Source organism: Ambystoma mexicanum, chromosome 3p (assembly GCF_040938575.1).
Source record: "Ambystoma mexicanum isolate Mex_15411 chromosome 3p, UKY_AmexF1_1, whole genome shotgun sequence".
Classification (NCBI taxonomy): Eukaryota; Metazoa; Chordata; class Amphibia; order Caudata; family Ambystomatidae; genus Ambystoma; species Ambystoma mexicanum.
Genome location: NC_090925.1, coordinates 704,182,026 through 704,194,073, shown reverse-complemented (window position 1 = coordinate 704,194,073; position 12,048 = coordinate 704,182,026). Strand labels below are relative to the sequence as shown.

At 43.4% G+C, this 12,048-nt stretch overlaps 1 protein-coding gene across 3 annotated transcripts in view; it reads left to right on the top strand.

The window, feature by feature from the left end:
* The first annotated feature begins 449 nt into the window (after nt 1-449).
* Nucleotides 450-12,048, top strand: part of GRK6 (G protein-coupled receptor kinase 6) — a 729,447-nt gene continuing 717,848 nt past the window's right edge. For 2 of the 3 annotated variants that reach the window (XM_069651525.1, XM_069651527.1), the window contains exon 1: nt 450-566. In XM_069651525.1, the coding sequence (XP_069507626.1) occupies nt 515-566 (52 nt within the window). In that variant the 5' untranslated portion in view covers nt 450-514. The remainder of the gene's footprint in view (nt 567-12,048) is intronic. The other variant, XM_069651526.1, reaches the window with a different exon arrangement.

The window sequence follows — 12,048 nt, the reverse complement described above, 5'->3', positions numbered from 1 at the left end:
TAAACCTGGTGCTGTGAAGCACCTACATGTGGAGCCCCGTCAACTTCCAATCAGATGTAAAGTTCGAGAAGAGCGACAGCAGTACGGGCGAAAACACCAAATCAGCCAATCACTGATTTAAGCGACTGCTCCTTTGACATTTCGATATTGGTTTGTATGGTCCAGTGACATTAGACTCTGTAGTGAGCGGCGGGTGGTTGTCCAATCATACGCCAGTTGAAGTAAGACCCGGGCTATGGTTGGTGATTGGTACTCCCGCAGAGCGGTGATAAGTGGCAGGGCTCTTGTCCAATTGAAATGAAAGTCAAGGCTAAGCCCACCTTTTTGGGGTCAGAACCAATAGCTCCTTGCCCGGCCGTGGCCTTTAGGCCAATGGAAGCAAAGGAGGGGCGGAGTGCAAGCCACCACCGGCCCTATGGCGCGTTGCGCTGTATGGATTGGCCAGATGGAGTGTTGGGGGCGGGGACAATGGCAGGTCACTAAGGCCGAAGCAACCGGGTTCAGATCGGGCCCGATGGAGCTCGAAAACATCGTAGCGAATACTGTGTTACTGAAGGCACGCGAGGGTGAGTGACATAGGGGAACGAGTACGAAGGCAAAGTGTATGAAGTACATACATGAGAGCGTAGGGGCTTTGGGAGAGAAAGTGTAAGGGGGCGACATAGAGAAAGTCTGAGGCTGCATTATGGGTGTTGCAGGGGTGGAGGCTTGTTCCTGGGTGAGAGTCGTGTTGATGTGCTGTTGGGATTTCCTCCCGCTTTTGTCCGTACTTGTACCGGAGTGTTGCGATCTGCAACTAGTGGCTAGTTATAGCAGTTGCCCAGCTACCTTACCCCCTGCTGTTCTTGATCTCTGTTGGTTGCACACCTGGCTGTTTTCGTCCTGTCTTTTACTAGTTGTACCTTTTTGTGTTGGTTATTGATGGTAAGGTAGCTCAGCTGGTTAATGCACTTTTTTTGCATCTTGAAAGTCACAGGTTGGCTATGGCCAGGATCTGCGTATTTCGTCTTTCAGAGTGTGATATGATCAGCACAAAATTGGCATTGACACACGTAGCACTCATGCATTGGTGTGTACAAGCAAGTTCCGCCCAGGAAATTTTGATTGTGAAATGTGGAAACGGGGGAAAAAACATCGTAGCGCTATAGTATAGACATTTTCGAGTATCTATTATGCTTTCATCCGTGTCTCCAAGACAACGGAACCATGTTATATCAGTGCACCATTCTAGAAATGAATGATGTAAATACGCATTTTAAATGTTAAGGATGCTATCCAATCAGATGTTAAGATAATAGGTCATCGAAGTATGTATTTAGTTAATGAAGTCAATATGTGGCATATGCACGGAATGTATGATACACATTGAATATTGAGGGCTTTGTAAACCTTCAAATACTAATTAAAAATGCTTTGCAGACTGAAAAGCCATTACGGTTCCTTGATTTCAATCCGGAGTGTCAGGATGACACTGGTGTTTTGAGTAATAGCTAGGAATCCATCATTTATTTGTTTTGTTAGTTTTTTTTTTTAGACTAATTTGAGTATTAGAAGAGCACACTTTTGCGTTTCTATTAGTAATGTTTCTGACTTTTTTGGGAGCACACAATGATCACTATAAACCTTCGCTCGCGTGTCTCAAAAGTGGGTACCTGGGCAAAGGCTGTGTGGCATGAAATGTCATTTGTAGTAGTGTTGTATGCTGATTTAGTTTTTTATAATGCGTACAAAATCTTTTTATACTTGCCTCCTCCAGCACTTTGAATTCTAAGGTCTTGTTGAGCCTCTTTTTAACCTTCTTCTTTGCCATTTTTTTAAAGCAAGGTTAAACTGAAGGGGATAAGTAATTTCAACTACTTTTGTACCGTGGCTCTAATGTGTCTTTGCTCTTGTTGAGATGGTGTGCAAAGTGGAGAACTGAGAAGGGGGGGGGGCGTATTGATATTTCCTCCCGGCACCTACAGTGGAGGCATTGTTGTGCTGATCGTCAAACATTTAAAAAAAAAAAAAATCAATACATCAGAGTTGAAATGTACACAACGTTTTCGTGTGGATCTGCTAGAACCTTGTGGTAACTCAGCCATGTGAGTCTCTGCTTGAATAGACCAGAATCTTTAAAGTAAGTGAATTAAGTCTGTCCTTGTGGTTCCAACTGCTGTAGTTTGGAATTGTTTTCATTGTGCAGTCGTGCTCCGCCTGCTAAGAACATTCTTGGCTAAGGAAGTCTCCGAAGGCATTGCCTTGGCCTTGGTTAAAACAATAGAGGGGAATATGTAACTTGCTGTATGAGTCCTGTGTTTTCACGAGGGTGTGTCTCTAGTTAGTGGTCTACTGCACCATGCAGCTCTCAGCCTTGACATTGAATTTAGCCGTGTGTGTAGCGCTACAGATGAGGGGTGATCCGGCCACTTTAACTCCATAAAAAAAAATAGGCAGGAGTGCACATTTTACAAACAAAAAAATAGGAAACAGACGCATAGAATCTTGCCCCACTGCATTCACCCACACAGCTCCATGGATATGTTTGGACCAGTAGAAACTACTAGTACTTCCTGATCGGAAGAAGTGAACATGTATCTTTTAATGTACTTGGATAACTAGGTGCGAAGAAATAATGATTATGAAAATATTTTCGCTTCCAGTAAAAACATATTTTTCCTCACTCCTAAAAGACTCCCATTGGAAATTGGACTTGCATTTCTACTCTGCTGCCTAAGAGAGGATTTTACTCCCAACTTAAAAGAAAATGGGAGTAAAATACCCCCACCTCCAAATCTTACCTGGAGCACTGTTTGTGTGTTAAGGATGCTGGACGATCCGTTTTTGAAGGCAGAGCAATATCTTTGATCCTGGTAGGATCTTTTTAGCCCATTTTCAAGAACCCTCAGAGTGCCCTGAAGCACTTGAAGGTGAGGATATTCTGGTTCAAGAGGGTGTAGCACATTTGAGGGTGCACAGCCCAGTGAAAGACAGAGATTGCTTGTTTTTTCCAGTATGGTGCAAGCTGTTAGAATCCCTCCTGCAGCTTTGGTTAGTTGTACATTGAACGTCAAACAATTTGTTTTCTAACAGTTTGCCTTCTTTTAGGACATCTATTTATACTTTTGGGGGGGGTGGTGGCAGGCAATCGATGGGCGTCCACAGATTGCACGCAACACTCTTTTGTGGATACATTTTGTCTGGACCTGGAAGGTGGGATGTCAGTCAGCAAGGTTAATGGTATCATTGATAAAATGAATAACTGATGAAAAGAAACATTAGGCTTAGTGTGTATTTAGGTCTTAAACCTTTTTTATAACATTGGCACAGAGCAGGTTCAGATGTCACGGGAGGCCGTTTTACCCCCTGCAGTGACAACCAAGTCTCTGTAGCACTGGGGCTGCTTTTAAGATATGCACCCCTGTCCCAACGGCATATCATTTAGAGTCTGCCTTCTGGTGGCAGAATCATTTTTACATCTAAGCCATACCTGAGGTGTGGTTCAGTCGATGGTATTATCAATTATTACAGCCACACCAATTTGATATTTTACGTCAGCCCATCGGGCCTGTGCTCAGCTGTGGAAGGATTGTGTATTCTCACCAGACAGGCTGGACCTTGCCACTCCTGGCAGGACTGTAGCCTTGGGGGGATCGGGGGGGGGGGTGGTTGCCTCTGTTTGTTCCTTAGTAAGGGTAGATGATGCCCTTCCACAGAAGACACACACTCCACAGGAAGCTGGACTGGCAACATGAATGTGTCTCCCACCCCTTCTTTGATTAACTCTTGAGCATAAACTGGAGGACACATTCATTGGACCTATGTTAGGAGAGTTGATCTCTCACCAAAGTACTACGCCAGTGAGGGGAAGACAGTGTCCAAGGCAGAGGCAAGCTCTGATCCCCAGGGACCATTGGGGCTGAACTGCTGCAGGGACAAGACCTGCCTTTGTTCCAGCTACAACAGTACCCAGTGCCTCATTGTGGTGTAGGGCTCATGATGTTTTGGAGCAGTCTCCCTAGTGCTTAGGAGAACGATGATCAGACCTTACCCGTGGGCCACTGGATTGGGACTCCTAACAACCAGAGGACCAAGACTGCCAGGAAACCTGTGTTCCTACTGTCTCTGATTCGAGCCAGTTTGACAAATTTGAACCCACAGGAGCCGTTGTTGGCTCCCTACCTCCTCGAACCGCCAATCAACTTAAGATGGTACTCTTAACTGCCCCTTTCAGCAAGTTAGACTTGGTAGGTTGCTAAATCCCTTCTTGTATTAAAGAAATATCTCCTTTTCAGGGTTCGAATTGAGAGGAGCTATTTAGCACCTGTTTGTAACCGAGAAGAGCCTGGTTAGCTTGACGACCATTACCAAAAACTACTTTTGACTCCTGTGGCAAGTGGTGTCATACAAACCTTGCTGTGTGATATAACCTGTTTCCGATAAGGGGGGTGTCTGGTATCTCCAGTGGTTATCTTGGGATTGCATATAAAGGATACTAAAGAACACACCCAAGGGACATTTAGAGCATATTGGATAATCTAAAATGGACAAAAAGGTCGAATTTACATCTGGGGCAAAGTTAGGCAGCTCCTGCCTACCTGGATATGCCTGATAGCCTGGAGCTGCTTTTTGATCCTGGGCAACACATCGCAATTTCGATCCCTGCATACTTGTGTGATATGGACTCTGTGCGTTTGGGACAATCCATAAATAAGTATTAGGACACCGCTATATGCCCTATAAAGCATAATGGACAAAAGGGTATAGGAAGATTTTACCGAAAAGAAATAAATAAAAAAAAATACGAAATGGTCGCAATGACCAAAAGTTCTAACAATGCTACCACCAAAGGTTCGAACACCAAATGTTCGACCCTTTGGTGGTAGCAATGTAAAAAAAACAAAAGAGGGGCTACGGGGATGTCCCCCGCATCGCCCCTCTCACTATACTTTATGGTACAGTGAGCGGGGGCTGCGGGGACACCCCCGCAGCCTTCCGCAAAAAGAAAAAAAAGGACCCCGCGGCGCGGGTTCCCGATCACGGAAGTGAAAGGGAACTGGCGCTGTAGGAACCCAGCGTGAAGATGAAGGTAAGTAAGGTTTGTTTATGTTGGCGGTGTGTGTGCGTGGGGGTGTGCTGAGGGTGGGGGGTGTTATGGGTGTGTTGTATGTATGTGTGTTCGCATGAGAAAGGTGCAAACATTTGGTAGTTCACACCTTTCTCATGCAAACGTTTTGCCTGCGGTAGTTTCAGCTGTGGGCAAATCACTTGAGTTCGGACAAAATAGTTTGTATCTTATGTTGACGTTTGATTTCCGTAAAACTATGTACTAGCTCCTCGTTCCCCAGCAGTTGCTCCTGGTCACTGGTTAATGCTAGATACCCAGGAGCTGTTTTAAGGTCCTGCTTATTCGATCTTAATTCCAATCCCAGCTTTCAAAAGAAAATTGTGGTTTTCACTAACTTTACTCCCCTGATTCATTACCCAGAGTGCTGCATTCTTTGCACTTTCCTCAGGCATGCGTTGTGTAGTGTTTGTCTATTTACTTATTTTGCAGATGGTCTGTTGTATCAAAGTAGATCTATTTTTCATAGAACCTTGATTGGACATTCCCTTTATTTTGGAATGTTCTGCTTTGCTGTTTGGGTTGCTACTGAATGATATTCACACCCCTCTTGATAGTGTAGCCTACCCTCGGGCCACGTTACCACAAAAGGCGAAGGAGGCATATCTCTTAATCGATTGTGTTGGCTCTGGGTTCGTAGCAATGTGAGGGCTGAGTCGACATTTTAGCCCCTATTCATCCGTGTACTTTTGCAGGGTAGAAACCAATCTGTCACACAACTTGAAATGTTTACTTCTTGCACAAGACAGTGCATTGTGTCAAAAAACTGGAAGGAGGATGTGCAACTCTGGTTAGGTGAACAGAATGACTGGTGTAGGGGGCATTTTATTTCAAACCTTTTTAATTTACTGGGGGGCGTATATTAATGCATGAGATGTTTGCATCTGCTTCTTTGTGATTGCTGAAAGGCTTCATTCTCACTCTTTTTGGAGTCTTGTAAGTAGAATAACATTCAAAACTTTAACCCTGGTCTAATGCAATATTTGTATCCTCCTTTAATGATTGCTGTAAAGATCATTTTCCAAGACCCACAAAGAGGATTTTATTCGGGCACTTAAATCAAAATTCATAGTCTTGCTCTTTCTTAACCTGTCAAAGACTCTCCCAATTAAAAAAGAGCATTTCCTCGTGTGCAGCGTTCCGCTGTCTGTATGGAAAGATTACGGGGGAAACTAATTCACTGGGGGGGTGTATTATGGGCTTCTAAATTGTTGCTAGCAGTTTTTTTTAACGGGACAACTGCCAAAGTTACCCAACTCTTGACAGGAAAGGGCTCTGACTAGAAACATTACATCATTAACTTCAGGGCAAAGCAAGGGTGGGTCTTATTACTTACTTTTACATTTGTATTTTACAGGTTAATGGAAATATTTAGGATTAAATTGTTCCCACAAAAGCTCAGTGTTATGCATATACAAGTATTGGGATTTGCAGATTATATTATTTACCTGGATACCACAGTGTTGTTGCAGATTGATATAAACCAATGTACAATAACGTTTTTTTTGTTTTGTTAAATTGCACAAAATCCCACGTGACCAAGTTAGGAAAGATGGAAGAGCCAAATGGTAGCTCAATAAGAACGCTTAAGGAAACGTTAAGGCTTACGAATACATCTGTACAACCTCTGATAATAAATGGACATGGAAATCACTGGAAAAACAAACTAAAGTAAAGGTCAAATATTGATGTCGGGGTTAATTACTTTTAATGCCTGCTTTGAGGAATATTAGTGGGAGTTGCGGTAGAGCAGAACATATTGTATGAGGATCGAGCCACCCAAATGATTCTATTTCATACTAGCATGGTGGAAATGCTTGGGGATAGCATTGATGACCCCCACAGCTGGAATTTGGATGGTATTGGGGCTTTCTTCCATCTGAAATGGGCATGTACTAAATATTTTACATCTTGGCAGATTATGGGTTGAATATGTTGAGGAAAGGTCTTACAAGAGCCGGTGTGTAATCGCGAGGGGAAAGATATATTTTATAAATGAACTAAGAATTAAATTAGATTTTCCTATTTAAAATGTAAAAAGAACTAAAAAAAAAAAAATGCAGTGTTGCCAGAATTACATCTATTTTACACTTGTATTGAAGAGAATGGATCTCTGACGGAGTATGCCAAAATAGTGCTAGCAGGTGGCGGTCAACATGTTGTTCAGCCGTATGTGTATCTAAGCCGATTCACCAAGGCAAAAAGGTTTCTTTTTAAATTCAGACTGTATCCACTGAATTAAGTATAACTGTCACCTATGTTTGATGACCAACGCATTGATATTATTGAAACGTCCGATTACTTCTGCGAATAAATTTGTGTGTGTTATATGCAACAGAATATCAGAAGATGACCTCTGCTCCATATGTATGGAAAGACATACACTTTTATATTTGTGTGGCCAGTGTTCAATTCTAGAAGCTGATATGTGATATTAGAAGGTCAAGATTTTAAGATTTACATTTAATGGTTTACTACAGGGGATTTCATTGTATCATTTGAGTTTCTATGTACTGGATGATTTTTCATTTATTCTTATTTATTTGTATACTGAACCAAAAGCTCACAGGCATCAGTGCGCAACAATTACACCTTGGGTACAAACAAAAAGGACAGGACAGTCGGATCAGGAGAAGGGAGCTCATGGGCAGTTTTATTTCATTAATTAAAAAGGTGAGTTGTGAGACCTTTGCAGAAAGACTTCAAGCTTGCCTCAAGCATAAGCACGGAAAGTAGTTCCACAAATTAGCCGCTTTTACTGGCAAGGATCTTCCTAGGCCATTGGCTCATTTGAAAACCAGGCAGGACACCTGCATCTGATTGGAAGAGCGCAATGTTCTGATAGGGTTGCACCCAGGAGTCCATGCTTTGAGGTATGATGGAGCTGTTCTGACGATGCATCAGTGCATCGGAGTGTATGCTGGTGGTAGATCTTTCTTCCCATGGTGCCTCCCTGAAACTTGAGGAGAACCTCTCCGGTTCCGAAAGCACCACAAGACCTTCCTCTTTGCTTCTGCCTTTTCTCTTCCTCTCCCTTGCTGATTTCCTGTCTGATACTGCACTGGTCACCTGGCTACCCTCTGATTTCGGGCCCAGGTCCCTGCACACCCCCACTGCCTCCCGGCAACCCTTACACTAGGGTCTGTATCTGTAACCCTACAGTCCCCCCCTACCTGCACTTTTGGACACCTGCTCTCTGCACTTAAACTTGCACCCACCACCTGCTGGGCAAATCCTTTTACGCAGGGGAAGGTAATATTTACAGTTTTGGGTTATCTGGTTGATACACAAATCTGCATTAAGTCATTAAGTGATGCCTCAAACTGAACGCCTAGGGTTTTAACTTTCTTTTGTACTTGGATGATGCTATTTCCAAAATTCACACTTTTTTATACTCTGTGCCCAGTTTGGCCAGGGCCTGCCGGGATCCAAAGGTAAGAAGCTCCGTTTTACTGCCTTTCAGGCATAGCCAGTTGCATGAAACCCTGGCTTGCTCTCTCAATAGCGGATTGGGAGGCAGCATGCCATCGGTCGGTCATACGCTTGACACGTCACGTGCCTGGCAAATCTTTTTCTCAGAAGGCTGGCCAGTAGGCTATGGTTCCCTTCTCGAGCTTTCCAGTCCATGGCAATAGAAGTGGGGTAAAGTATATCCCACACAACAAATTCTGGCTACTGAATAGTGGTTTGTACCAGAATTTATCGAAGACTGTCCTCAGTGGTCAAATCCACACCTGTACCACTGAAACCGGTAGACAGTGGTTGCTACATTGTGGAGGCTAAACTAAACCTACCTACATTCCGAGCAACCTTTTTTACTTTACCCATGCTCTGTCTTACACCAAGTACCTAAGCAAGCGTGGAGTTTGTGTCTTAGTCTTCATTCTTTTGTCATTTGTTTGTCATTTCCAACAGGTAGTGACACTTTCTTTGGCACACTTTTCCTGTTTGGGCTCTGTTGTTTTAACCTAAGTTACCCTAGGACAACTCAGTGAGTCGATGGGATATTAAATTACCATGTGCCCAGATCAGACTGCTGAGGCTATGCCATAGGTGTTCCTTTTTAACACTTCTTTCCATGCATCTATGTACATGGTGCGAGTGGCTTTGGACAGACAGGGTTGAAACAATCACTTAGATTGTGAAGATTTATTTTAAAAAATGTTCTCTTTACCTTCTTTTCCTGTCACTATTAGATAAGCACCCCACCAGCGTTTCCTAGTATTAGAGGGGGACAAGGCATGCGTAGTAAGAAAATCGATCTATCCTTCTGTCTTCCTTGCCAACCCTGTCCCCCACAAGCCATTTACTGTTTGACTCCTGTGCTGCAGAAAAATTATAAACAGTTTTGTTCTGCCCTCCTTTTGTGATAAAACCGTAACCCAGTGCCCCCCAAGTCTGCGACATAGCTGGTTTTTGGACATCCATAATTCAATCTGTTCATATACATTGGCTAAGACAGTGGAATCAGAGGTGCAATTACCACTTGATCCCAGTATCAACTGGGTGTTGTCGGCGTAGTTTTTGAATAGCACCCCTAGATCCTCCAGAAGCGAGCATAGTGGCTTGATGTAAAGAATGAACACAATGGGCGACAGGCACGTTCCCTGAGGGACCCACATCTGGTAAGAGCCGGTTGTGAAGAAGTAGAACCCCACTGAATTCTCGACTTTCGATTTGCAAGAAAGGGGTGGGGTGGGACCAATCGACAGCCTCTTTGGAACAGTGTCTAAGATGGGATAAAGAATGTAATGGGCGTTAGTGGTCCACCAAATCTATAGCCACTGATGACTCCAACAAGGCCAGCAACCCAACTTTCCCCTCATCCATGATTTTCAGCATGTGAGACTGTAAATCGGTGCGAGCGGTCTCTGTACTATAAGATGGTTGAAATCCTGATTGTCTGTTATTATGAAGGATACCATTTAGTTCAACATAATTTTGGAACTCGGAGGAAGCTAGTTTGTCTAAGATTATGAGGAGAAAGTTACGATTTGTAATCGGTCTAAAGTTGCTCAGTTCTTTTGGATGAAGGTTAGGCTTCTTAAAGAGAGGAGTGACCGTGACTTCCTTGATGGAGTCTGGCAACGAACCGTCTCTAAAAGAGGCGCTTACAAATCTGGTCAAGAATGGGGTGAACAAATCGCCATGTTCAAGTATTAGCTTTGTTGGGAGGAAGTTTCATGGGCAAGAGGAGGGGCGCATAGAAGATGGCATTGTTTGCATGTCTAATATAGAAATAGCAGTAAGGGAGACATTGGATTGTTTGAGACATAACCTCTAGAGTCTGAGGGTCCCTGGTCAGCGTGGTGGAGCTCAATTTTAATTTTGTCCCTTGCATTGTTGATTTTTGCCTCAAAGGCTGTCTGGATGTTCATACAATCTTGGTGAGTGGGCTGAACAATGGTATGGAACGCCTTTGGTTTTTCTATTGATTTTACAATCTCAAAGAGCTTTCCAGTGGAATTGGAAGAATCAGTGTGTTAAAGAAATTCTTTTTGGTGTCCACAATTTTTAATTTGTATGATTATTTTTTATCAGCCTTTTTCCAAGCAATTTTGTTTTCCTGTTTGATTTTTCAGCCATTTAGATTTGAGTTTAGGCTTCAGTCTTAAGTCCCCCAGTTATGGAGTAAACCATTTTTGTTGTCCGATATTGCTTCCTACAAGTTTGCATCTGAGATTGGCAAGTTTATCCAGCATCTTTCTAAGATTGCTGGAAACAAAAGACACCAGAAGAATGGCAGAATCAGAACTTTGGGTGCCAGCCATGATTGACGTCAGACAATCTTGGAGGGCGCACCTTGTGAAAGTAACGATTGGTGACCGTCTTCGAAAGATTAGGCCGTGGCTTTGCAAGAAGGACATGAAACTCAGTGATATAATGATCTAACCATATATATGCTATAGTTTGATCCGTGGTAGTAATGAGGTTGTTAATAGTCACCCAATCCAGAAGTTTTTCTCTGTAGCGGGTTTGTTATTTTGAACATGGAAATGGATGTTGTATAGAGCACATTCCAGCTCAATTGCTTCTTTGTCTAGCTTATTTCCACGCCAGCGAAAAATCCCCTAGAAACATTGTCGCTTGATTTGGGTCAACATGGTGGTTGAGAATATGAATGATTTCTTCATTGAAATTGGGCATGGATGTTGGCCGGTATGTTGATGCAGCTATGGTGTTGGATTCATTTTAACTAAAAGAATCTTGCAACCTTGACGGGAGTAGGCTGTGGAGAAGATGCCTAATTCGGTTTTAGCAATAATGGCCACTCCTCCTCCCTGGCCTCGATCGCGATTTTTACAAAGAATCGTAAACCCCACAGGGACTGCAAGATCAATCATTGGGCCACTGGTGTCCGAAATCCAGGTCTTAGTGAGGCATAGTAGGTCTTAGTGAGGCATAGTAGGTCTAAGTCATTATCAATAAGAAAAGAAATGAATATCTCGGGCATGGTTATTAAGAATCTGGTGTTGAGGAGAGCCTTTTTCTTGCTCGTCCTGTTTCCGATAAGGGGGGTGTCTGGTATCTCCAGTGGTTATCTTAGACTTGGGGCGTAGGAGTAGTTGTGTTTCCCCTTTTACTGAGTCGGCAGCAGTCAGTCCCCGTTTGCCCTTTGAGGAGAGCAGCGGGTCAGAAACCGTTCTAACTGATGGCTCAGTAGGGCATCAGTGAGGGTGATTGATGTAGGGGTTGTGTTCTGCTGCCGTAACCTTGGATGGGTTTAGCAGAATGTGAGTGGCAGGGTATAGCCACTTCAGATTGCCTGTCAATGGCAAAAGGGCATTTGAGGTATCAAGGGTGGTTGTTTTGAGCTTGTTGATGAGGGCTAGGCGGTTGGCACGTTTCAAAGCCAGTGACAAAGATTCTTTTGGGGGGGTAACCCATTATTGACTAGGATGCAAGGTTTAGGGTAAATGGCGATTTATGAAAAATGGAATAAA